This window comes from Saccopteryx bilineata, chromosome 1, assembly GCF_036850765.1.
Source record: "Saccopteryx bilineata isolate mSacBil1 chromosome 1, mSacBil1_pri_phased_curated, whole genome shotgun sequence".
In the NCBI taxonomy this organism is placed as follows: domain Eukaryota; kingdom Metazoa; phylum Chordata; class Mammalia; order Chiroptera; family Emballonuridae; genus Saccopteryx; species Saccopteryx bilineata.
In genome coordinates this window covers 298,013,339-298,041,245 of record NC_089490.1, presented here as the reverse complement: position 1 = coordinate 298,041,245, position 27,907 = coordinate 298,013,339, and the positions used below count along the sequence as shown (strand labels likewise).

The 27,907-nt window shown below is 40.3% G+C and overlaps 1 protein-coding gene across 2 annotated transcripts; it reads left to right on the top strand.

Annotated features, from left to right (window-relative positions):
- C1QTNF3 (C1q and TNF related 3) lies at positions 1–27,907 on the top strand. 2 transcript variants are annotated; one of them, XM_066253622.1, is made up of 6 exons: positions 1–155; positions 5,905–6,016; positions 9,129–9,283; positions 11,297–11,426; positions 22,630–22,729; positions 27,034–27,907. In XM_066253622.1, the coding sequence occupies exons 1-6, from the start codon at positions 75–77 to the stop codon at positions 27,191–27,193; spliced, it is 738 nt and encodes a 245-aa protein (XP_066109719.1). In that variant the 5' UTR covers positions 1–74; the 3' UTR covers positions 27,194–27,907. The 2 variants fall into 2 exon arrangements, with proteins under 2 accessions (XP_066109719.1, XP_066109718.1); XM_066253621.1 differs by having other exon boundaries at positions 1–374.

The following is a 27,907-nucleotide window of genomic DNA, read 5'->3' as shown; positions in this document are numbered from 1 at the left end:
TCTGCCCGAGGAGACCACGGCGCCGGGAGCCCCGGCCGTCTTCTCCTGGAGGCTCCGTGGCTCTGTTGAGAACCATGTTGGGGCAGCTCATCTGTTGGCACCTGCTGGCTTTGCTTTTCCTCCCATTTTGCCTGTGTCAAGATGAATACATGGAGGTGAGCGGAAGAGCTAATAAAGTGGTGGCGAGAATAGTGCAGAGCCACCAGCAGACCGGCCATAGTGGCTCCCGGAGGGAGAAAGTGAGAGAGCGGAGCCATCCTAAAACTGGGACTGTGGATAATAACACTTCTACAGACCTAAACCCCCTGAGGCCAGATGAGCTACCGCACCCCGAGGTAGATGACCTAGCCCAGATCACTCCATTCTGGGGCCAGGTACTCAGAATTCTCTTCTAAGGATTTACTGTGGATGCGGCATGAGTTTTGCTGTTCTTGCTCCTTTTTCTTTTCTTTTTTTCTTTCCAGCTGGGATTCTGAGATGAATGCTTTTGAGCCATTTGCTGAGCTGCTTGTGGGTCTCTTTCTGGGTTGCTCTGTGCCACGGGAGGGATGGTGGGTCTCCGTTAGAAAACCAGCAGAGCCAGCACCGATGTGCTGCGATCAAGGGAGGCTGCAGTGTCGCCCCGCAAAAAGGACAGAGGGGCCGCCAGCTCCCTGCCGTGCTGTGACTCGGTTTCCTTCTTCCACGCTGTGGGAAGGAGAACGGCTGACCTGTGCGGAGAGCCAGAGGGCGATCGGTAATCAGGTGATCATTTGCAGATCATAAGGGAACAAGCCTTTCTTAATCCTTCCCAGCCGGGAGATGCTGCTCTTTGAGTTTTTCGCTTTGATTTAAGAGTTTACTGTGATGTTTCTGCGCCAGACCTCTCGCTCTGATTTACAGCATTCTAGATGGCTAAGTTGCTATGGTCAGCCTGTTTTAAAAAGGACCAGACAGTTAAAACAAATAACAGCCACAAAAAAAGACTGTGTAGATTTAACATACAAACCTTATTGTGTAATTTAATTCCTGATAGCCACAGAGCGTGTGATTCATTTCTCAAGAGTATAAGCTCAGCATTAAGGAAGCATCTTTAACTCTTTTAGGGTCGTATGGGAGTGAGTTAAATTTTCAGTGTGATGAATAGCAAATTGGTAAAACTCAATTTATTTTAAACATTAAGAACAGAAAGAAACGTTTTAATGTCTTTTAAAAATTATTTTCCATTTTTTTTAAATTGAAGTATAATTGACATGTAACATTTTATTGGCTTCAGGTGAGCAACATAAGGAAGAAACAGATTTTGATTTAACTGTTAGATATCAAGCGTGCTGAAGTTAGGTGATAGGGCAGGGGGAGTTACTTTGAATTTTACGATCTTTGAACAAATAGGTTTTACTACAAGAATTCGCTGCTTTGATGCATTTAAATACGCCCTGAAAAAGCACATGCCAGTTGAAATCGAAAACCCTTCTACCGCAGATAGCGACTTTTGCGTTGAGACTGGTTATCTGATCAAGATCACACACAGAGTCACCTGTATATGTGGGAATAACCCGGGACTTCTGACCGCACAAGGCTGTGGGCACTGCCAAGGAAAGGGTTGCTTTAAGGAGCCGCAGAAGAGATGATAACCTTTAAGTGCAACCTCTTTCCCGAAAGCCACTTTCAGAGATGGCCCTTTCACCTGACAATCTTTTGGCTCAAAGGATGATTGATGGATGATACTAAATTGTATTTTCCATAGTGGTGAAGATAATTTCACTTTCGTCCAAGCCTTGGTCTGGACTTTCTATTTCAGTAAACGGGATCTTTGCTGGCCGTGGCAGAATGAGCCCCTAGAAGCCGCAGAAAGCAGATGTAGACTCATCGGTCATTATTTCTTGGCAACCCACATCCCGCAGGCACTGAAATTCGCATTAATTTTCACTCTGCCCCGCATTCTAGTCCCCCTAGGCGTCTAGCATGCTGAAATCAGATGAGCCAGGGAAGAAACCACTTTCAGACTGTTTTTGAAGTCAGGGAGGCTTCCAAATTCCCCTGGTTTCCTAAAGTATTTCCAAACAAATCCCCACCAGGGGATACTGAGGAGATTCAGTCATTGATATCCTAGACATTTTCCAGACAACTCTTCTGCCTGTGGATATGGAGATCCACAATGGATTCAGGATTGTACTGTGATCTTCTTCTTTTCCCCACTTCCTCTACACCTCTTATTTTAATTTTCTTTTCTCCTCATTCATTCTCTCGCCAATTATTTCCTGTGCTTCTACTATGTGCCAAGCTTTAGGGTGGGCATAAATCTACCCAAGCTCCTATGTCTGGTCAGCTCTCAAGATTCTAGTGAGGATAAATGAACAGGTAATGAACTACCATGTGACCAAGTCAATGCACAAAAGGCAGTTGGGGAAAAGTGTTGGAGTGGTGGCTATCCCTAGGGAAAAAAAAATTTTTTTTAATGTGCTGCAGTGAACAGCCTGAGAGAGCTCACGAGGAGTGGGTGTGGCTAGAGCCCCTGGTCTGTGGGAGGAAGATATGGGATTTTAGGGCCAGGCTGGAGGACGCTTTTGACCCATTAAGGAGCTTAGAACTTACTTTGCCAGTAAGTCTTGTTTGTTTCTTTGTTTGTTCATAGCAGGGCAGTGAGGTGATCAGGTTTGTGTTCTAGAAGGATGACTCTGCCTCTAGGGTCCATGATAAACTCAAGTATGCAGAGATCATAGGTGAGCAGACCCAGATTCTCTTTTCCTGCTGTTTTCTTCTCTATAGCTCTTCTATAGCACAGTGGATAGAGCACTGGCCTGCCTGGTATGCTGAGGACCCAGGTTCAAAATCCTGAGGTCACCAGTTTGAGCACGGGCTCATCTGGCTTGAGTGTGGGCTCACCAGCTTGAACCGTGGGTCGCTGGCTTAAGGGTGGGATTATAGACATGACCCTTTGTCAGTGTCCTCTTTTCATTCTGAACACTTGTTTCTCTCTCTTCCTACTTTCCCTTCCTTCCTTTCTCTTCCCTCTTACTTAGGTTAAAAAAGGAGCTATGGACGGCCTTACCTAGAAGTTACTTAAAGGCAGAGTTGAATTCTGAGTAGCTGTTCCTAAGCATCCATCTACAAAATGGACAGGACGTATCTTAGAGACACCTTCCTCCTCCCATATTGCCTATTTGCGTGTCCTTGGTGTTCAGATTTGACTTAATTTTGGGAAAGGAGTTGATAAACTTAAGTGACACACAGTAGCTACCTAATTCCTCCTTACCTAGGAGAAAATGTCTTAATTAACACATCCTGTCCATCTTATTCTAAGAATCCATCAAAAGACTCACAAACATTTGTGCCATTTGACTGAACTTTGAAAACTAGGCCAAAGGGAGGACCATGTGAAATGCTGCAGGAAGGTTCTCAGGAGGTACCCAACTCATAGTAAGCATAAGTCCCTCCCTGTTTCAGTGGCAGCTCTATGCTCTTGGAGTACCCCAAGCAGCTTGGGCAGGCACCCAGTCTTAGTCAACTCTGGTACTGAGCAACCCCATCTCCTGGACTTAATGTCTTGTGCTCAGATACCAGACTTTAAAAACAAAATCTTCCTACCTGACCAGGTGGTTCCACAGTGGATAGAGCATTGGCCTGGTATGCTAAGGACGCATGTTCAAAATCCTGAGGTTGCTGGTTTGATTACAAGCTCATCAGGCTTGAACATGGGCTCACTGGCTTCAACACGGGGTCACTGGCTTACGGGTGGGATTATAGACATGACCTCATGGTCACTGGCTTGAGCCCAAAGGTCTCTGGCTTGAAGCCCAAGGTCACTGGCTTGAGCAAGGGGTCACTGGCTCAGCTGGAGGCGCCCCCTTACCCTCGGTCAAGGCACATATGAGAAAGCAATCTATGAACAACTAAGGTGCCACACTGTTAGTTGATGCTTCTCATCTCTCCCTTCCTGTCTTTCTGTTCCTATCTGTTCCTCTCCCTTTTCCTCTCTATCTCTCTCAAAAAAAGACCAAAAAAAAAAAAAAAAAAACAAACCAAAAACCAAAATCCTTCCTAAGTCATTATTTAAGGCTTTGGAAAAGACTTTAGAATCTTTTTTTGCATCTTAGAGCTGGAAAAAAAAAAATCCATGACCATCTTACACAATCTTCTAATTTAGTGGACAAGATAAAAATGATGTCTGGGAGGAAATGACTTCCCTTAGGTCACACAGAACAGAGATGGGAGTTCATCTTCCAGTCCAGTCATCTTTCTGACATTCTTAACGTCTCAGTATTTCTGTTCTATTCTTAAACAAATGGTCCCCCATCAGGATAATACCTCCTTCCACTCCCTTCTTCTCTAAAATCTATTATTGGCACTGGATTTACTGGAGTTTAAAGGGCTGCATTTTCACATCAGCGAGACCATACCAGGAAATTATGGAATACTTACTTCTCATATTATATCTTTGGATGAGAAGGCGGAGCGATGCTGTGGAGTCTGACTTTCCAAGTGTCTGAAAGCTCTCACCTCAGACCAATTCCTTTGGCTGACTTTCTTTCCTTCCACTTGTTTTACAAAAGCTTTTCATAGAGTCTATTACCCGTGCATAGTTGGGGCTGGCAGACTGCAGACTGGACTAAATCTGAGCTCCACACGGGAGCCCCTGATCCGTCAGGACTTGGGGCTCTGAGCTGGGGCCAGGGAATGCCTAGGCAGCAGACACTCTTTGGCCTTTTCTGGGAATAGATTTGTGGAAACCTTTAGGGAAAATGAATGAGAGAGTAAGGGGAAAGTCCAAGCCCATTTTTGATATAAAAAAGTGAAGCCTAAATGGATGGCAATGTGGAACCTTGACCCATTTTCTGCTTGAATTTCTGATTGATAGAGAAAATGTGAATTTTGCCTTGTTTCTTCCTCCTTCCTTTTCTCTCTCTTTATCTTTCCTACCCTCTTTTTCTCCCTATCTCTTCTTTCTTCATTCCCTCCCTTTTTTAAGCCATTACTTAGCAACAATATGCTGTTTTCAAGAAACCATTGAATTATAGTTGGTGTCTAGGAAAGTTTCCATAAATATGAAGTATTTTTTATGGTATAATTAAAAGTCTAGTTGCCAATTTAGAGGAGATTTCAAATTTTATAAGCAACTCTAACCCTTCTGTGAATCAACTTCCACTAGATCTCTGGCTCCTTGAAGTGAAAGCTCAAATTTTAGAAATTTATCTTCAAATAAGTAAGTGTTTAACTCAGTGTTTATTTGAATGCATTTAGTGTCCATTAAGTATTCATTAAATATTTTTTGATCAGTGTGATAATCACTTTAAATTTCAAAGTGGAGTCATGTTAAATACTTATTAAGAGGAAGTTAAAGTTGTTTCAGAACAACTTCTCTGATTTACGGCTGTTGATGTATCAAATGAAGTTTAATTTTTTAAAATGCTTTTGAGGGGCTCTCAAATAAAATCAAACTTAAAACGAGACAATGTATAAAAATCATTTCCTTGATTTCAAACCTAAGGCAATTAGGTACATTGTGGCTGTTGGAAAAGCTAGAGTTATAGTTGAGAACTTCTAAGAACTCTTAACCCAATATCATGAACACAATCTTAATAACTATGTTTGAAGTTGATAATTCTTATTTGAGTGTCATCCATTCAATCTATTGACATGGAGGCTTCTAGAATTTGGGAAAGAAGAGGCTGTCCCTGCATTTTCCTCTTTTGCTTCATCAGTAGCAACATAAAAGTACTTCTTAGGAATACAGAAATACTGCCCCCCCCCCTCCACTCATAGCCTTGCCTAAGAGTATGTTTTTCTGTTGACCCTCCTATTTCCTTTTCCTTTGACCTTTGGTTCACCTCAGCTACCCCTGACTCCTTTGCCATTGACATCCCCACCCCACACCCGTTTTTCTGATTACCTTCCTCTGAAGCTTCTCTTTGTATCTTTTTAAAGTCTCCACCTTCGGGAGGACTACCCCCAGACTGCAGCAAGTGTTGCCATGGAGATTACAGCTTCCGAGGCTACCAAGGGCCCCCTGGACCCCCTGGGCCCCCTGGCATTCCAGGTAAGCATGGGAGAGATGCACTGTCACTTGCCTAATAGCAGACAGTACCAAAATAGAACCAGGGCTGAACGCAAATGATCTGAGATCACTTGTGTGTGCGTGGAAAAGCCAAAAGAGAGTGGGGGGTAGATGGGTTTATAGAGACAGTAGAGGTGGAACTGTCTACAATAGTAACTATCTATTCCTCTCGAAGGATCCCACAGGCCTGAGACACCCTGGGGCACCAGCTTCCCAGGCTGGAGTCTTCAGCTACGTGGAGGATGGAACTCCCTGACGGCAAGGGGGCCATACTTTTTTTGTGTTTCTGCCACATCATGGTCCCTGTGAGACACCATATCTGACTTTCAGGGAATTTATGAAAAGAGGATGTGAAGGAGAGGAGACTTTACTGGTCTGGGTTGCAGGTATCCCCACCGGGCATTCACTGAGCTACCATCCTTCTGTCAGATTCTCGGGTCAGCTCAATTACTCTTCCCCTGGCTGGAAGGTTTTCTCATTCAGCTATCTCTCAGTTGACTTTTATGCCTCTCTCAGGCTCAAGGGAACATTTTTGCTCTCCCACACCATGAGGTGGCATGGGGAATGCTGTAGAGCTCCACAGTGCCCCTCTAGACCTACCACGGAGCTATCCCCACTCTATTGAGTGGTGTCCTGGGCATATGGACTTTGGATAATTTGCTAGTATCCTGGGTCAGCCAAGGACAGAGTAACCCAGGTCACTTCTACCCTAGAACTTTCAAATCTACCTTGGGGGTGGGGTTAATTGTCTTCTTTCTCCCTATGTCAATTCCTACGGGTTGGTTGGAACTTTTCTTAACATTTGGCAAAAGTCCTCTTGCTCTTCCCTAATTTATACCATTGATGCTAACCTTTATTAAATGAGACTTAATTTATTGACTAAATACATTTGAGTGGCTTCTCGAATATAACCAAATTTAAAATGAGAGAATGTGGCCCTAACCGGTTGGCTCAGTGGTAGAGCATCGGCCCGGTGTGTGGAAGTCCTAGGTTCGATTCCTGGCCAAGGCACACAGGAGAAGTGCCCATCTGCTTCTCCACCCCCCTTCTTTCTCTCTATCTCTCTCTTCCCCTCTCACAGCCAAGACTCTACCCATAGAAGCAAAGTTGGCCTGGGCACTGAGGATGGCTCCATGGCCTCTGCCTCAGGCACTAGAATGGCTCTGGTTGCAAAGGAGCAATGCCCCAGATGGGCAGAGCATCGCCCTCTGGTGGGCTTGCCGGGTGGATCCCAATCGGGCACATGTGGAAGTCTGTCTCTCTGCCTCCCTGCTTCTCACTTCAGAAAAATACAGAAAAAAAGAGAGAGAAAATACCCCTTTATAGTACTGGCTTAGAATTGATGTCATTGGCCATCAAGGATAGCAGGCAACAGGTGCAGTGGTTAGAGGTCAGAGATATTCAGACTATTCTAAAACCTCAACCTCAGATCTAAACTATTCTGAGTTAATGGACATGCTGTCCTTGACTAAATGTTTGCCATCAGGAACAGTTTTGTCACTAGCTCATTAACCTTTAAACACAGTGAAAGTTCATCCATCTGGAAGGATTTCAAGCCTCATATGACACCCTGCCAAAGGTAGCAGGCAAAAAAAAAAAAAAAAAAAACCCCAAAACAACAAAAGAACCTGAAATTCAACAAATATAAATAGAAAAGAGGTGTAGAAATTGTCTCAGTGGCAAAATAAAGTGAAGAGTTGAAATTGTTATCCAAATCTTGCTTTCAAAATTATTCTAACTTTTTCATCCATGATTTTACTTTTTCCCCCATTATAAAAGCGGAACATATCCTTGGTAGACAACTTCAAAAAAACATAAAAGTATGTTGAATGATACAAAAATCATTCATGTTCCATCCATTCAGAAAAAATCACTGTAAACATATTTATGTGATTCGTGCACATACTGTGTGTGTGTGTGTGTTTTCAAGCATAGCATCATGCTATCTCTATTGATTTATAACCTTTTTATCTAAAAATATAATGAATATTATTAATGTTAATTAAACATTTTTGTTCAATATTCTTTTTTGTGACTCTATAACATCATTTCCTGATTGTATCATTTTTAAAAAAATTTAGCCCTTCCAGTACTAGTGGACATTTAGGTGGTTTCTAATCTTTGTTATTGTAAATGATACTTTGATAATCAGTCTTCTACACAATTTTTCATCCAAGTCTTGCTTTATAAGAAAAACAGGTTTTGGATCCTTAAGAGCAGGGGTCCCCAAACTATGGCACGCGGGCCGCATGCGGCCCCCTGAGGCCATTTATCCGGCCCCCGCCGCACTTCTGGAAGGGGCACCTCTTTCATTGGTGGTCAGTGAGAGGAGCATAGTTCCCATTGAAATAATGGTCAGTTTGTTGATTTAAATTTACTTGTTCTTTATTTTAAATATTGTATTTGTTCCCATTTTGTTTTTTTTACTTTAAAATAAGATATGTGCAGTGTGCATAGGGATTTGTTCATAGCTTTTTTTTTTTTTTTTTACAGGGACAGAGAGAGAGTCAGACAGAGGGATAGGTAGGGACAGGCAGACAGGAACGGAGAGAGATGAGAAGCATCAATCATCAGTTTTTCGTTGCAACACCTTAGTTATTCATTGATTGCTTTCTCATATGTGCCTTGAACGCGGGCCTTCAGCAGACCGAGTAACCCCTTGCTTGAGTCAGCGACTTTGAGTCCAAGCTAGTGAGCTTTGCTCAAACCAGATGAGCCCGCGTTCAAGCTGGCGACTGCGGGGTCTCGAACCTGGGTTCTTCCGCATCCCAGTCCGATGCTCTATCCACTGCGCCACCAACTGGTCAGGCCATAGTTTTTTTTATAGTATGGCCCTCCAACAGTCTGAGGGACAGTGAACTGGCCCCCTGTGTAAAAAGTTTGAGGACCCCTGCTTAAGAGTATGTAGGGCTGTTTTCAGTGTCTCATTGAAAAGAGATCCCGTTTGATGGTGTCTCGATGGCTGTATTAGAGATTGTTTCAAACGGTCCCCTTTTACAATTGAGATTGTACATTTTGGGGCTACATTTGTATAAAGCTAGATGGTGAGTGTGAGTGACAGGTTTTCTCACGTGATACTATCTGGTTGTTTTAGGAAACCATGGAAACAATGGCAATAATGGAGCTACTGGTCATGAAGGGGCCAAAGGTGAGAAAGGAGACAAAGGTGACCTGGGGCCACGAGGAGAGCGGGGGCAGCATGGCCCCAAAGGAGAAAAGGGCTACCCAGGGATTCCACCAGAACTGCAGGTAAATCGCCATTGGCACAGGTCCAGGTGACCTCTAAATTGTCCTGAGCGTCAGGGGCCAGGAATCAGAAGGCTGGAATGCATCTTGGGTTCTCACTGGTATTGCATGAATCTGAGTCCCAGTGTGTTTATCAATGATCCAGGATGTGGGCATAAGGTCCTGCTCAGTGTGTTTTGCAATCATTCATGTGGAGAAGAGAAATGTTTAAAGGGCGAAATTCAACTCCCTCAGAAGACCAAATACAAGGCAACCCTGACTGTCAGCTCATCTCCTGTTTTCCAAATTTGAAGATATGCTAAATATCATAAAAATGTTTTTGGCAATGCAAATATATAAACTTCTGGACACATAAAATATTATAAGTGCTCATTTGAACATTCCATTTATTTATTAATTTTGTTACATTTACAAATTTAAATCACATATTGATGTACAATATTGTGTTTTTATCAACTCACATTTTATAGCACAATTTTCCTTTAACATTTCTCAGGATTATCTTCTTTATCACTTACAGATGTACAGATTTCCAGATCAGACTGTGTCTATTTAGATTAAAGTTTTAAAATCCATTTATGAGGCTATAATTGAACATTTTGTCCTAAGTTCAAGTGCCCATTTATCTATTTTTTTTATTTCTCTTTTAAGTGATCTTCAAATTCTTTTGTTGCCAATAACATTTAAAACATGAAAATATGAAGTTAGGTTACCAAGAAAATTAGTAACTCTGAGTTAATTTTTTTTTAGCTAATATTTTTTAACTTGATTCTTCAAGGGATTCCTGTGAACATTGAAAGTTAGCATTTTTTTAAATTAAATGTATTATTGACCTGGTATGTCTTTTTTATTTATTTTTTATTTTTTTATTTTTTTCCATTTTTCTGAAGCTGGAAACAGGGAGAGACAGTCAGACAGACTCCCACATGCGCCCCACCGGGATCCACCCGGCAGGCCCACCAGGGGGCGGCGCTCTGCCCACCAGGGGGTGATGCTCTGCCCCTCTGGGGCTTCGCTCTTTTGTGACCAGAGCCACTCTAGTGCCTGGGGAAGAGGCCAAGGAGCCATCCCCAGCGCCCGGGCCATCTTTGCTCCAATGGAGCCTTGGCTGCGGGAGGGGAAGAGAGAGACAGAGAGGAAAGCGCGACGGAGGGGTGGAGAAGCAAATGGGAGCTTCTCCTATGTGCCCTGGCCGGGAATCGAACCCGGGTCCTTCGCACGCTAGGCCGACGCTCTACCGCTGAGCCAACCGGCCAGGGCCAGTATGTCTTTTTTAAACAGTAACTTTTGCTTAAAGTAATTGAGGGAACATACTATCATATGAGAGATTTTAAAAGAATTAGAATATAAAGCAACTCTTGTCTGAAAGACTAAAGAGGGAAAACTTTACCTTTTATTTGGACATAGATAGTAGTTGTTTGACCCTGGATAAATTACATCATTTCTCTGGACCTTGTAAACTAAGAGGTCCTGTGTGTTACTCTAACTGCTTTTGCAGTTTTGTAACTTTTTAATGAATGCTGGTTCATAATTTTAGCAACCTGACAACCGTGTGCCAGTATTAATTAGTAATAAAGAAAAGGAGACAGATGCCACTTGGCCCTGGTTAGAGGTACCTGATAAGATGGATGTTAAATGTTCTCAAAGTAGAATCTCTTAACTCTAAACTTGTGAATGGATATACCCTGGCTAAGGGCTTCTCAGATCTTTAAAATGCTGATGTGTATTTAATAGGTATAAGTAGAAGATTTCACCAGTATAATTTGACAACAGAATGTTAATATTTCAAAAGGCATTTTAAAATCTAACGTTCCTTGAAACACCTGATCGGCTTAACGGCTACATAGCATGAAAATGTTAGAAATAACTATGATTTATTCAGTTCACTCTCCATAGATTATGTAAGTGATTTCCCATCTTGCTGTTACAAATAATGTTGAAATAAACTTACTCGTATAAAAACCTTACTTTTTAAAAATAAATGAGCTATTATTCAACCTCCAACTCTTTCCTTAGATTGCATTCATGGCCTCTCTGGCCACTCACTTCAGCAATCAGAACAGCGGGATCATCTTCAGCAGTGTGGAGACCAACATCGGAAACTTCTTTGATGTCATGACTGGTAGATTTGGGGCCCCAGTATCAGGTGAGATGTAAAAATAAATGAATTACTGAACTAATCAATCTAGCAATCAAGAAGGAAGGCAGGAAGGGAGATAGGTAGAGAGGAAGGGAAGGAGGCAGGGAGGAAGGGAGGGAGGGAGAGAGAGAACAAAGAGAGGAAGACATTGAGGAATTTGCAAAATGTTTCTAATTCTGCTTAAAACAAACCGCTCATATAAAGACTTCTGTTGAATTTCAAAGTATAGTAAGTGAATTAGAATTTGCAAAGACAAAAATACTTTAAAAATTGATGGCCATGGTCACTAAGATTACTACCTGTCATTTGAACTGAATCAAATAATGCCTAAGAGGGCATAGTTACCTCTGACTCTTAAAGTCCTTAAATCAGGGGTCCCCAAACTGCGGCCCCCTGAGGCCATTTATCTGCCCCCCACTCTGCACTTCCGGAAGGGGCACCTCTTTCATTGGTGGAAGCAAAGTACGGCGTCGCTCACGTACAGTACTACTTCCGGTGACACAGGGTGCACGCGTCACGGCTCCGGAAGCACGTCATATCACTTGTTATGGCTAGCAGTGACAAATATGGAACCGGACATTGACCATCTCATTAGCCAAAAGCAGGCCCATAGTTCCCATTGAAATATTGGTCAGTTTGTTGATTTAAATTTACTTGTTCTTTATTTTAAATATTGTATTTGTTCCCGTTTTGTTTTTTTACTTTAAAATAAGATATGTGCAGTGTGCATAGGGATTTGTTCATAGTTTTTTTTATAGTCTGGCCCTCCAATGGTCTGAGGGACAGTGAACTGGCCCCTTGTGTAAAAAAGTTTGGGGACCCCTGCCTTAGATCATAATTCTCACAGTTTAAATGTGTCAGAACACTATTCTTTCCTGGCTGCCACCCAAGGCAGGTCTGATCCTTTAAAAAATTTTTAAACATTTCAAAAAAGTTTAAGCACTTCTGTATCATTTTCCATTGTTACTTCAACAAATACAATTTAAGAAGCTTAAAACAACACAAAATTACTCTCTTTTTATTTTTGTGAAGAGACAGAGAGAGACAGAGAGAGGGACAAATAGGGATAGACAGACAGGAAGGGAGAGAAATAAGCATCAATTCTTCATTGCGGCACTTTAGTTGTTCATTGATTGCTTTCTCGTATGTGCCTTGACCAGGGGGCTACAGCAGAACGTGTGACCCCTTGCATAAGCCAGCGATTTTGGGCTCAAGCTGGTGAACCTTGCTCAAACCAGATGATCCTGTGCTCAAGTTGGTGACCCCGGGGCCTTGAACCTGGGTCCTCCGCGTCCCAGTTTGATGCTCTATACACTGCACCACTGCCTGGTCAGGCAAAAATTATTCTCTTACATTGCTGGATGTCAGAAGTCCAAAATTAGTTCAGCTGAGCTAAACTCAAGGTAGAGGCAGTGCTGGTTCTTCTGGAAGCTCCAGGGACTTTATTCCACTTTGTAGAGGCTGCCAACATTCCCTGTCTCTTGGCCAAATCATTTCAGTCTCCATATCCATTGTCCCATCACCTTCTCCTCTCAGATTCTGACCCTCTTGACTCTCTTGTAAGGACAGCATGATTGCCTTGGAAGCACCTGGATAATCTAGGATAATCTCCCCATCTCAAGATTCTGAAGTAACAATACCTGCAACGTCCCTTTTGTCACATAAAATAATATTCACAGATGCTGAGGATTCTAGGACATGGGCATATTTGGGGGTCATTAATCAGTCCCCTACTATTTTCCATACTTTCTAGTACCACAAGCTGCTTCAGGCTCAAGTGGCATTGTCCCCTATCCCAGCTTTGGAAATACCACTTTCCCATGGAGCCCTTTTCCTTTCATTGGAGAGTAGTATTTAGAAACCAAGATCTGGGTATGAGATGTGCTCATTGCTACCATGATGTCACTGCTTCTAGATCCTATCAATAGACAGAACTAAGAAATATGTATACTAACCCATGTATACACAGTATCTATATTTATTTCCTTCTCTATAAATCAGTAGTGTGTATTAGAAAACAAACAAACAAGTTCATTCTGATTCATCTGACTTAAATTTAGCACCACTGGGTTCATTCTAGCATTCCCTTTAATTAGCAGTAACTCCTTTCTTTGACAATGAGAAACCTGGCTTTGGTAATCTATAGTGTATTTAATTATTTTTTGAGCCTTAGTATTCAAATACAGTGGTCCCTTGTCCATCGTGGGGATTGGGTTCTAAAATCCCCTGCAATAGGCAAAAATCTGTGAAGTAGCGACCTTATATTTATTTTATTATTTATGTATATTTTAAGGCTTTATAAACTCTCCCCACACTCTTATAAACCTTTCCCACATTGTTATTAACCTTTCCCACACTTATTTTGCTTATTTTATCACAAAAATAATTAAAATAATAAATATATAAAAATACCTATATACCACAAAAATCCCATGATATAGCGAAAAATCTGTAATACAAAATTAGATATATACAATTTAAAAATCTGCGATACAGGGAGACAGTAAAAAGTGAACTGTGATATGGCAAGGGATGACTGTTAAGTAGGTATAAAGTTGCTAACCTGCTTCCCATGAGAAACAAATTTACCAACTAGAGTATAAAGTTTTATGTACAATTCTCTTTATCTTTCCAGTCTTCCTTCACCACACTGTCATACCCTTTCTTCTTCATGCCCTTTACTTCGATCACTTCATTCATTTATAATACAGCTACATTTGTTTGGCAGAGTCTCACAGTGAGTTTCCCTACATTCGAATTGAGTTAAATTCTGTGTACAAACCCTAGTTGGTTGGCTCAGTGGTAGCGCATTGGCCTAGCATGTGGAAGTCCCAGGTTTGATTCCTGGCCAAGACACACAGGAGAAGCGCCCATCTGCTTCTCCACCCTTCCCCCTCTCCTTTCTCTCTATCTCTCTCTTCCCCTTCCACAACCAAGGCTCCATTGGAGCAAAGTTGGCCTTGGAGCTGAGGATGGCTCCATGGCCTCCACCTCAGGGACTAGAATGGCTCCTGCCGCAACAGAGCAACACCCGAGATGGGCAGAGCATCGCCCCCTGGTGGGCATGCCGGGTGGATCCTGGTCAGGCACATGCAGGAGTCTCTCTTTCTACCTCCCTGCTTCTCACTTCAGAAAAATTAAAAAAAAAAATTCTGTGTTCAGAAAAATGGATTTTTTGTGCTGTACATTTATATTGGTTTTGAGAAGTGGATAGACAAGGGTCTCTACCACCACCATATCAGATACTCCATCATCCCAGAGACTCCCTTGTGTCCTTTGTAGTCAACAGCTGTGAACCCTGACAACTACTGATTTGTTTTTCATTTCTATAGTTCAGGAATATTATATAAATGGAATTATTTAATACATAGTCTTTTGGATCCAGCTTCTTTTACTTAGCACAATGTGTTTAAGATTCATCTATGTCCATGCGTGAATCAGTAGCTTGTTTCTTTCTTTTTTCTATATAGCAGGGGTCCCCAAACTATGGCCTGAGGGCCACATGCAGGCCACATGCAGCTTCCTGAGGCCATTTATCCGGCCCCCGCCGCACTTCTGGAAGGGGCACCTCTTTCATTGGTGGTCAGTGAGAGGAGCATAGTTCCCATTGAAATATTGGTCAGTTTGTTGATTTAAATTTACTTGTTCTTTATTTTAAATATTGTATTTGTTCCCATTTTGGCTTTTTACTTTAAAATAAGATATGTGCAGTGTGCATAGGAATTTGTTCATAGTTTTTTTTATAGTCCGGCCCTCCAACGGTCTGAGGGACAGTGAACTGCCCCCTGTGTAAAAAGTTTGGGGACCCCTGCTATATAGTATTCATTAAATAGATGTATTAAAGTTTGTTTATTCATTCATGATTTAAGAAACATAGATTGTTGATTAATTGACCCTTTATCATCATGTAAACTTTCTCTTTATCCTTGAAAATATTTCTGAGGTCTGCTTTGTTTAATATATTATAGCTATTTCACTTTTTTTTATAGTGTTTTCAGGGGTATATTTTCCATCTTTCTACTTGAAGTAACATATATCTTTACATTTAAAGTGGTTGTCTTGTAGATAACATATAGTTTTAATTTTTTTTAATATAATCTGACAATCTCTGTCATTTAACTGGAGAGTTTAGATCATTCACACTTATGTGATTATTGGATATGTTTGGATTAAAATTATCCTCTTGCAATTTCTTATTTTCCCTGCTTGTTGTTTCTATTTTCTCTTTTCCCCCCATCTCTTGGCCACATTTTTATTCCAGCTTAGTGTTATTGACTTGCTTTTAAAACTCTTTTTAGAATTTTGTTTTAGTTGTTGTGGCATTTCCAACATTATATCTAATTAATCACAATCTACTTTCAAATAATATGATTACTTAATGCATAGTATAATGATCTTGCAACAGTATCTTCCTAATTCTTTCCTCGCATCTTTTGCATTATTGTTATTTTGTTTTTAATTTATTTACATGCTCTAAGCATACAATAAATTACTAACATTTTTGCTTTAGACAGTTATGTTTTAGAGTAGTGCTTTTCATTTTTTTTTATTCATTTTTTTTAGAGAGGAGAGAGAGAGAGAGAGACAGAGAGAGACAGAGAGAGAGAAGGGGGGAGGAGCTGGAAGCATCAACTCCCATATGTGCCTTGACCAGGCAAGCCCAAGGTTTCGAACCGGCGACCTCAGCATTTCCAGGTCGACGCTTTATCCACTGTGCCACCACAGGTCAGGCTAGAGTAGTGCTTCTCAATCAGATGTTATTGGTTTAGACTTAACATATTCAATGTTCACCATTAGTCATTTCACCATAGTTTCCCAGACATCTTTTTATTAGCTAAACTTTAACCTCTATTTTCTTAACACTTACAACATTGGTATTCCCCGATACTTCACATTCCATACTTTTTGTGGTAACTTTAGCTGAGTATGAAAACCTTGACTTATATCCCTTTTTTCCCTGTCTTCTGGCATTTGGCCTGGAGAACTCTGAAATTTTTCTTAGCTAAATAACTTAATCATTTTGCTTGACTTCTCAAAGAATTTTTCTTTAACTTTAATTCCAATCATTTTTCTAGGACAAGTGCTGGTCATCCTGGGTTAACTGTTTCTGATATGCAGTGTGTCCTATTAATATACGTGTATAAGCCTTTTTTTTTTTTTTTGTCCAGGAAAGTTTCTATGAGCTGCATTTTAAAATGTAAATATAAATACTGGTTTTTCTTCTCATTGTTGTACTATGGTGGAGTGGCAGCGGGAGCAGTCTGACTTGTGTTAAGAAGCCAGGCAGTGAGGGGTACATTGTCTATATACAATATTTTAAGACTCTAATGAAACCAATTAAAAGTCAGACTTTTATTATTATCACAGGCCAGCAATTCTAAAAAATGTTAGTGATAAAATACTTCCCTGTAGGGTGGGCCACTTACAAGCAACCCTCAAACCCCAAACCCTTCCCAGGGTACCTTAGCACACCTGCTGGTTCACTTCTTTAAGGGTTCCAATCAATTATGCCTTGTTTGCTTTTTTTTTTTTTTTTTTTTTTTTTTAAAGAGACAGAGTCAGAGAGAGGGATAGTTAGGGACAGACAGACAGGAACAGAGAGAGATGAGAAGCATCAATTATGAGTTTTTCGTTGCAACACCTTAGTTGTTCATTGATTGTTTTCTCATATGTACCTTGACCGTGGGGCTACAGCAGACCAAATAACCCCTTGCTCAAGCCAGCAACCTTGGGTCCAAGCTGATGAGCCTTGCTCAAATCAGATGAGCCTGTGCTCAAACTGGCAACCTTGGGGTCTCGAACCTGGGTCCTTCCACATCCCAGTCCGACGCTCTATCCACTGTGCCATTGCCTGGTCAGGCTGCTTTGTTTTTAACTGTTCTTTGTCTTCTGTATCTTTTCCTGCAATCTTCCGGTGCTCTTTATTTCCATTCCATGTTGTTTGCTTTTTCTATCTCTATCCTGCGTGTTCTTAATTGTATCTTCTGAGGGTTAATTCTTTTTGCTACTTCCATTTACTTCTGTCTTGTTCCAATGATGCATTTTTTTTAAACTTTTTTTTCCTGTTTTACATTAGTTGCGATGTCACAGTTTTTAATTCCTCTTTTTGTCTGGCCATTTCTACCATGAGGAAGGAAGGTATGGGGGAATAAAGGGTGATGGACGAAGACTTGACTTGGAGAGGTAAACACACAATACAGTATTACTGAGATGCTTTATAGAATTGAGCACCTGAACCATGTATAATTTTGTTAACCAGTGTCATCCCAATAAATTCAATTAAAAAAAGAATTTAGAATAATTATACCTGCTAAAGTGCGCAGAAATGTCAGCCACTATTTTCTTTCTCCAATCTCATATTGAAGGACCACCCAAATGTCTAGGTGGTAATCTCATAATCTCACCTCCTATTTCCAAGAAATGCTTATGCTCATTTCTCTGCTGTACTGATCTGGCTAAAGAGATCAGTGACATTAAGAGTGACGAGTCAGAATGTGAAACCATAGAAAATATTTATATTGCTTCTCTCCTCTGGCTCCTGGTGATTGCCTAAATGCTGTGAGCCCTGGGAGCATCCTTTGTTCTCATCTCCCACTTTGGCTCCTGACACAGAGCTCCTTAATAGCTTGGATTCCTAGGTGGTAAGAGTGTCTTTGAGGTGACTCTTGGTAGGCTTCTGGATAGCTCTGGATGGGAACTGGTCATCAGAAAGATCAAGGCAGGAGCAGAGGTTCAGAGCTTTCAGCCCCCCTCCAGCTCCCCATCCTCCCAGAAGGAGGATTATTCCTTTGAGATAAAGCCTTCACAAAATTTCCCCAAAATACAGGGTTTGGAGAGGTTCTGCATTGGTGAACATCCACATGTCCAGAGGGTGGCAGACTTTAAACCCCAAGGGGACACAAGTTCTTGTGTTTGGAACCTTATATATCTCTTCATTTGTCTCTTTGCTCAGAACCTTTATTATATCCTTTATAATAAACTGGCAAATATAATAAAGGCGTTATCACATTCTGTTTCATAATGTCCTTTCATAGAGATATTTGCTTCATTAATATATTTTAAACTTATGATGGAATATTTGCTTACATTTTTCATCTACTACATAACAACATTTCCTCTTGGTGCATCTTCTTTGCCTAATGGTAATTTTTGTTGTTCTTTTCCAGTTTTTAAAATTGACTGATGGTTAATTGAGTTGGGTTTTCCTAGACCCATCTATATGCAATCATATAACAACCCAGCCTTGCTAACTCAATGGCACCATGCCCTGCTATCAGGACCCACCGGGTTTTTGTCTTGTTTTGTTTTCTTATGTGTGCTCCTCTGTGTGTGTCCCAGCGTGCTCGCACTTCCTCCTCCTCCCCAGACTGCGTGGGTCCAGGAAGGCTCCTGACACCAGCTTTGCACTTGCCACTGCTCTTGTGTTTAGATTCCTAATTTTTGCTGGCAGGATGGCTTTCCACACTTTGTTATTTATTTAGCAACCTTCTTCCAAAACATCAGTTTTGCTTCATGTCAGCCCTGCTCAGAGTAGTTCTGGTCAGCTCCTGTCCTTCAGAGGGGCTGGGCCCTTCCCGGTCAGGGAGTGCACTGTCCGCACCGTTTGAGTCCGTTGCCAGATGACCTCTTCAGAACGCCCTGCCCCTCCCTCACGTGGCCTCCATGGGACTTTGCCTGTTGTCCGTGACATTTGACAGCGTTTACAAGTATTTGAAGGTTTTTTTTTAATCTCTTGATTTTCTAGAAAATGGACACTTTTTGATGTTTCTTTTCAGTTCTTCTTGTTTCTCCAATGGTATCCAGAAGAAAAAGAACAAAATTCTGATGGATGCAGTGACCATGTTAGATTTGTCCCAATGATTTTAATGTGTGCCTCAATTTATTTTTCTACCCCACTGAAGTCAGAAATGAACTGACATCTGAAGTGACAGAAACAATCTTTCATCACAATTCAATTAGCTTTAAAGCTTCTTTTGTGATTTTTTGTTTTGTGACTTTTCTGCTCTGAAGATTTATGTTATAATTTTCCTATAACTATTTTATTAAGCACTATATTTGCCACAGTTTATATAAATGCTTAGATGAGCCCAATCAATTGCTCTGTTGCTTTCAATGGCTTTATAATTGAAACTTGCAGATTTAGTAATCTTTTAGAACTATTTTGGGCCGGACATAATTCTGATTTTATGTGAATTTATATTCACTTTTGTATTCTTAAGTCTAAGGATTTTGTTATTTACCATCTGGTTTCTTAGTCTGCTCATTCTAAAATGCTTCTGCACTCTGTTTATTATAGTAGTCATCATCTTTTTTCTTTCTTTCATGAAAACACATGTCTTTTCCTGACCTTTGATTTCAGCTTTATCTTCTTGAGGCATTGAAAATTGGTGTGTGTGTATGTGTGTATAATAAGTTTTGTAAAATATGAAAAACTGAACATATTTATATTACTTTCTTTGAGTCCTCTAGTTTTTATCTGCCTTTACTTTTCATTTGTGGACCATCGAGGTGTTGAATGGACCTGGCTGGTTTTCATACTATTTCCTTTATTCCAGCACGCTGAATATGCAAGCCTTGCACTAATGAAGCATTGTCATGCTTCTTCATTTGGTTTAACTTGAATCAGAGAAGGTACCCTTGCAGCTTCTAGTTTACTTGATTGCACCTTTGGAAAAGAGTGTAAAACTATGAAGTACTTTTTAGAAGATGTTTTTCCTTTCATAGAGCCTATTATGGTCTGAATATTTGTGTCCTTCCAAAATCCATACATTGAAAATCTAATGTCCAAAGTGATGGTATTTAGAGGTAGGGCCTTTGCAGGGTGATTAGACTGTGAAGGTGTAACTCTCACGAATGGGATTAGTGCCTTTGAAAAAGAGGCTCCACAGAACTCCGAAGCCCCTTCTGCCATAAAAGGATACAACCAGAAGTCTGTGACTTGGAAGAGGGCTTTCATCTGACCATGTCGGCACTGTGGTTTCAGATTTCTGACCTCTAGAACTGTGAGAAATAAATGTCTGTTTTTTATAAGCTACTCAGTTTGTGCTGTTTTATTCCAGAAGCTTGAACAAAGTAGGATGAGACCATCCTATTAGTTTAGAAATATAGCATGGAAATCAGTAAGAGCTTGGTGATTTATATTGAGTCATCTTTCCAAAATGCACTCTCAAATCCAGGATCCTTTGGAGTGGAGAAGAATTTCCTCTTCTCTCATTTCCCTGTTATTGGATTCTTCTTAATCATTTAGTGAAGGTGTTATCTGTCTACACTGGCATTTTGATTGGATCAGTTTATATTAAGTTGCTTTTAGTTAGGAGCCCTAAAATCTTACAAGGAATTTTCTTCTTTTAAAGTATATTGGCTCTTTTCAAATAAGAATGATTCTTTTTTTTTCTCCCTGCTTCTCATTTCAGAAAAATACAAAAAATAAAATAAAATAAATTTTAAAAAAAAAGGAATGTAAATTTGTGATTTCCACCTTGAGCAGCTGTTCAGGCACCCATTTTAGAGAGAACCCTGATTACAAGTGCCATTTTAACAACCGGTTTGCAGAACTAAACAAAAAAATTAGGTATTGGTTCTACCAAATTGGTGCAAACTGGCTGAATCCCTCTAATGCTATTGGCCATCAGTAAGTCTCCTTTGGAAAGATTTCTACTCAGATACTCTGCCCATTGTTTGCTTCTATGTTTTTGCTATTAAGCTGTATAAGTTCTTTATATGTTTTGATTATTAACCCGTTATCAGATATATAACTTGCAATTTAGTTGGGGATACAGAAACTCAATTGTTGAGAGAAGAATGTACAGTGTAGGTTGCCGTTGTTTGGGGGGTTTTTTTTTGTTCTTTTTCTCTTTCTATTTCATTTATTTATTTTTTAAATTAATTTTAATGGGGTGACAATGATAAATCAGAGTACATATATTCAGAGAAAACATCTCCAGGTTATTTTGACATTTGATTATATTGCATAATCACCCAAAGTCAAATTGTTCTCCGTCACCTTCTATCTGGTTTTCTTTGTGCCCCTCCCCTCCTCTACCTCCTCACTTTCCTCCCCACCCCCTCCCGTAACCATCACACTCTTGTCCATGTCTCTGAGTCTCATTTTTATGTCCCATTTATGTATGGATTCATATAGTTCTTAGTTTTTTCTGATTTACTTATTTCACTCCGTATAATGTTATCAAGGTCCATCCATGTTATTGTAAATGATCTGATGTCATCATTTCTTATGGCTGAGTAGTATTCCATAGTATATATGTACCAAAGCTTTTTAATCCACTCGTCCACTGATGGACACTTGGGCTGTTTCCAGATCTTCGCTATTGTGAACAATGCTGCCATAAACATGGGGGTGCATTTCTCCTTTTGGAACAGTGCTATGGTGTTCTTACGGTATATTCCTAACAGTGGTATAGCTGGGTCAAAAGGCAGTTTGATTTTTAATTTTTGAGGAGTCTCCATACTGTTTTCCACAGTGGCTGCACCAGTCTGCATTCCCACCAGCAGTGTAGGAGGATTCCCTTTTCTTTTGTTTTTCTTTCTTTCTTTCTTTCTTTCTTTCTTTCTTTCTTTCTTTCTTTCTTTCTTTCTTTTTGTGGCAAAGTTATGCTGAGTCAAAGTTGCATCTTTCTGTTTATTTTTCATAATTTTACCTACTTTCAATGTGTAACATGAAAAATTACTGGAACTATTTCTTTAGAATTGAACCCATATTTGCGTTACAGAGCTTTCTGGCCTTTGGCTAAGATGGGTGACAATTGTACTGTTTGTTGCCATCATACTGTTTATTACACTTGGTTTATTTATTTTCTTGGCCCCCAGAGGGCCATGTTTATCATGCAGGCTCTGGACCCATCCCTATGAGCCCTGACACAGGTGTGGATGATAGTTCATCTGGACCTGGAACAGTATCTATTCACCCTAAGCACCCTGTTCAGGGCAGGAGGAGGCAGTGAGATACAGCCAACATGAGGTTGGTTCTGCCCTTTAATGAGTTTGTAATATTATTGGGGACATACAGTGTCCACAGTGAAAAGTCTCAACAAAATGTAAAGCAGTTTGAAGGTGAGAGCTGATACAGGGGCACTTATACAAATAAGAATATCAACAAAAGAAGTAGAAAGTCATGTGGCCTAGCTCCCTGCTGTCTCACTGTCCTCCATTTATATTAGCATAAATGTGAATGAGTACCTGCCTTTTTCAGGTGTGTATTTCTTCACCTTCAGCATGATGAAGCACGAGGATGTTGAGGAGGTGTATGTCTACCTCATGCACAACGGGAATACAGTCTTCAGCATGTACAGGTGGGTATTCTTCTCCATCATAGGGGACATCCACGCCACCACTATTTGCTCAGTGAATGGACAATGCCAGGGGACCACATAGGGAGCAACAGAGCCTGATGTGAATGGACCCTGTCGTCGCTGAAAGCTCCCACAGCCCAATATATGGCCAGATAATAATTACTAATTGGGAAGAAAGAAACCTGATGCACTTGAGCATAAACAGGTTAAGAGGCCTTGAACTAATTACTATAAACCCTCCCCACTGCTAATAATTTGTATTCTTATGTTAACTCACCTCTTTCCTTCTCTCTCATCCTTTTCTCCTGCTTTCCTACTCTCCCACCTCCTTCACTTAGAGCTTAGCCCTGTTAACGACCTTGTCTGCTATCCTGTGGGCTGCTGGGTTGAGAGTGGCAGTAAGTTCTTCTCTTTTTGTGGTGCTACTACTCTGATATTTATCCTAGCAACCTGGCACTAGGGCTCCTTGGGGAAAAAATATTTCAACTTGCTCTGATTTAAGCTTAAGATGTGGGAGAGAGGCAGAGATCCAACATCTTCCCCGTAATTAAATTGGTGGTGAATTAGCAATGAAAAACTTTGGGGCTGTCCTCATTTCCCTGTTATTCCTGTGACTTGTAAGGACTGCCATATTTTTTTCGGGAGCTTGGCCCCCAGGGGAGCACGTGGAAGGAAAGAATGAGTCAGGTACGCGAAATTGTGCTGCAGAGAGATCAGAGTGCAGTGGCTTGAACAACCCGAAGCTCTATTTTTCTTGACCAGTTCCAGGTAGGGGAAGGTAAAAGGCAGAGAGGGAGAAGGAAGGGATTGTGTGCAGGTTGGTGGTGGTGGTGGGGCTCTGCTCGGTTTTTGAAAACATAGTCTGCTGAAAGTGGTTCAGCCTTCTATAAAACTGACTTCCAAATTCTCGCTGGTCATTGTCTTGGCCACAGTCAGAGGAGGAATGAGCAAAAATCTTGTGAAATTTTTATGCATCCAGTATTCAATTCAGAGAACTTTGCCACATTGTTCCTTACCTGATTTCACCCAACCAAGGACAGCAAAGAAGTGTAGAGTAACTCCTATGGAGGAGGGGGTGTGAAGTCTGGTGAACAGCTAGCCTTCTCTGCCCCTCTGGCTACCAAGCATCTGTTGAACCCTTCTTCCCACACTTAAAATCCCTGTGTCCCATCTCTGCCCCCATGGGAAGTACCCTAAACTGCAGTTAATGCATCCCGCTCAGAGCCCAGAATTTCAGAGGATAAGCAGTCCTTTTCTTCAAGGTGGTTTCTGGGCTGCTTTCCTCTTTGGTGCCTGATTTTGTCCTCTGAGAGGGTCCTCCTTGTTTGTTCATCCCCGTGGCCACATTTAAAAGGTGAGTGGGTTCTCCTTGGAATCTTTCAGAGCCTACTTTCTGCAGGTGCATTAAGGCAAAGAGGATTTAGTTGAACATCCAAGCACTTTTGAGGCCAGGTTTTGTGGGATTTTTTTGGAGGGGGGAGGTAATACCATTTTCTCAGAAACTTAGCAGTGTTTTTTTTTTATTTATTTTTTAATCTATTTGCTACCAGTTAGGTATATGTGTTAGTAAACCACACCGGATGTTATTTTCTTGACATATGCCTATGTCAGGGTATATGACATATTTCTTGTCTTCATGTCTTTCTCTCTCAACTTAGTGGTGGCTACCAGAAGACCTTGAAAACAATAGATTTAGGTAGAATGGCAATTTTAAAAAAACATGTTTTAAAGGTATAATTGACATACAACATTGTATTCACTTCAGATGTGCCATATAATGATTTGCTATTTGTATCTATTACAAAATGATCACCACACTAAGTCTAGTTAACATCCATCACCATACATAGTTACAGAATTTTTTTCTTTTCATAACTTTCAAATATGCAATACACTATTGTTAATGAGAGTCTCCAGGCCATGCATTGCATCCTCATAACTTATTTATTTTATGACTGGAGCTCTGTACCTTTTGACTCCTTGCACCCATTTTGCCCACCCCCTGCCTCTGGCCACCACCAGTCTGTTCTCTGTATCTATAAGATTTTTTTTTCTTTTTCATTCCACATGTAATTGAGTTGGTACAGTATTTGTCTTTCTTTATCTGACTTTTTTCACTTAGTGTAGTGCCCTCAAGTTTAATCCATATTGTCATAAGTGGCAAGATTTCATTTTATATAGCTGAATTATATTCCATTGTATACATATACTACATCTTTATTCATGCATACATTGATGAACTTTGAGGTTGTTTCCATATTTTGTACTGCTGCAATAAACATGGGATGCTTAAATGTTTTCAGGTTAGTGTTTTCATGTTCTTTGGATGATTATCCAAAAGTGGATAAGATGTTAGCTCCATTTTTAATTTTCTGAGGAACCTCCATATTGTTTTCCATATTGGCTGTACCAATCTGTATTCTTACCAACAACACACAAGGGTTCCCTTGTCTCCCCATCTTGCCAATGCTTGTTATTTCTTGTCTTTTTGATAATAGCCATTTGAATAGGTATGAGGTAATATCTCATTGTGGTTTTGATTTTTGCTTACCTGATAATTCGTGAAGCTGAGCATCTTTTCATGCATCTGTTGGCCATATGTATATTTCTTTAGAAAAATGTTTGTTCAGATCTTTTTCCCATCTTTAATCAGCTTATTTGGGATTTTTATTTTGCTATTAAATTGTATGAGTTTTAAAAATATATTTTGAATGTTAGCCCTTTATCAGATATATGATTTGCAAATCTTTTCTCCCATTCAGTAGGATGTCTTTTCATTCTGTTGATAGTTTCCTTTGTTGTGCAGAAATCTTATAGTTTGACATAGTCTCATTTGTTTATTTTTGCTTTTGTTGCCTTTGCTGTTGGTTCCAAATTCCAAAAATTATTGCCAAGAAATAATTGACAGGGAGCTTACCCTCTATGTTTTCTTCTGGTTTTATATTTCTTACATTCAAGTCTTTACTTTATTTTGACTTAATTTTGTGTCGGATACAAAACAGTGGTCTGGTTTCATTCTTTTGCATTTGGCTGTCCAGTTTTCCCAACACTACTTATTAAAGAGACTGACCTAGAAAAGCAATATTGCTAATTGGCCAGATTGTATCACTGGTTCTGTCTATTTCACTCAATGAGAAGTCTTAATAGGCCAACATCATCTTTATCTCTTCCTTCTGGGATAAAAGCACTTGGTTGTTCCAAGCCTGTTAGGCCTCAACATTTTTGGCTCTCTCTGCTTCTGCTTCTAACCTGTCAGTTCTTGTCTGAGCTCTAGAAACATCTTTCTAAAAGAAGCAAAGAGTGTTTTGGCTTTTTTGATTACTTCCTTTTCTAGTGGATAAGCTTGGTGGGCATTGGATCTACCTTCCAGGATATCACATGTTTTCTCAAATGCCCTCTGGCAGTAACATGGGTCTCCAGTTTCAAGCCCACAATATTCATTTTTTCACTGCTCTCTGCCTGACCATGAGTAAATGCAGCATATAGACAGTCCCCAACTTATAACGGTTTGACTTACAGTTTTTCTACTTTACAAACGGGTGAAAGAAATATGCATTCAGTATAAGCCATACTTCCAGTTTCATGCTTCTGGGCAGCGGCAGGAACCACAGCTCCCAGTCGGTCACATGGTCATGTGGGTAAATAGCTGATAGTCTACAGTGTATTTATTGTGTCAGATGATCTTGCCCAACTGTAGGCTAATTAAGTGTTCTGAATATGTGTACAGTAGGCTAGGCTAAGGTATGATGTTCAATAAGTTAGGTTATTAAACCCATTTTCGACTTCTGATATTTCAATTTACAATGGATTTATTTGGCCATAATCTCAGCGTAAATTAAGGAGCACCTGTATTTTAGTTTGGGTTACAGTAGCACCCTCTTTAGTACTGAATTCTCAATTAGTTCGGGTAGACTAAACTGCTATAACATTGTCTCAATGTAAGGGTTTGAACATAGTGGAAATTCCTTTTGTTCTCATGATACAGTCCAGAGTGGGTGCTCCAGGCTGTGGCAGACAACAGAGAGTTCAACATATAACTTCCAGGGTCACTCTGGTCATTGTCATTAGCATCCCACACAATCATCATGAGAAAGGATCAAGGAGGGGTGTTTGTGAGAGTTGCATTGGCCAATTCTATAAGTGGCACATTTCATTTCTGTTCACATGTCATTCAAATGAATTCCCTTAATTACAAGACTATACCTAAATGCATGAAAGCTGAGAGAGAGGGAAGGACAGATTGTGGTAAAGAGCAGGCTGCCCACTGCAAAGACTAACTAGTTGGTACCTTGTTTTCTTTCTAGCTATGAAACCAAGGGCAAATCAGATACATCAAGCAACCATGCCGTGCTGAAGCTGGCCAAAGGGGATGAGGTTTGGCTGAGGATGGGCAACGGCGCTCTTCATGGGGACCACCAACGTTTCTCTACCTTTGCAGGCTTCCTGCTATTTGAAACTAAGTAAATATATGAATAGACCAGCTCCACTTTTGGAAAGACTTATGCTGAGCTGGTATTGTTATGATCTGAGGTACATTAGAGTTGAGGGTTCTACATGTTGTTTTTTTTTAAAGGAAATAATTGGTTACATGGCTAATCAAGCTACAGATACAGTAATAATGTGGGATGACTCAGGGGCTCAGAGAAATAAAACACAAAACAGTTTTCTCAGATGACTTTGACTAATATCCTTATTACTTTTATCATTCTTCCCTAGGCATCTAAAAGAGAATTCTCCTCTTGAAACAGGTTGGAAATAATTGTTACTATCAGAGAAATCATTTGCAAAGAGTTTTGGTGGCTCTGTTTTTAATTTAATAGCAGCTTTCAGAAACCCCCAAGATTTGGGGTTCATCATTATAACTTTTCAGCAAAGAGGATGCAATGGTTATTATAGGGCTGAGGCAATAACAGGGGCACTTGCCAGCATTGAGGTACCAGAAACATTGGTAAAGCCTAGACTGGGAAGTAACACTTTGATCCAGTGGGTCAATATTTGTGAATAAAGAATAGATTTTCAAAGTAATTCCTGATAGCTTTTAGGTAACGAAATTATTCACAATGCCCACAAATAATTGATTTATCCTCTTTTTAAAATAAAATAAGGATACTGCTGTAATTAAATCCTAACTTCTAATAGTTTTTATTTTTCAAAATAAAATTTTCTGATGGTACACAG

Bases quoted from the DNA above. Each gene is read 5' to 3' on its own strand.
- C1QTNF3 (XM_066253621.1), top strand. From the start codon at position 75: ATGTTGGGGCAGCTCATCTGTTGGCACCTGCTGGCTTTGCTTTTCCTC. The intron at 6,017-9,128 runs GTAAGCATGGGA...TGGTTGTTTTAG, and splicing joins TGGGCCCCCTGGCATTCCAG to GAAACCATGGAAACAATGGC. The intron at 22,730-27,033 runs GTGGGTATTCTT...TTTTCTTTCTAG, and splicing joins ACAGTCTTCAGCATGTACAG to CTATGAAACCAAGGGCAAAT.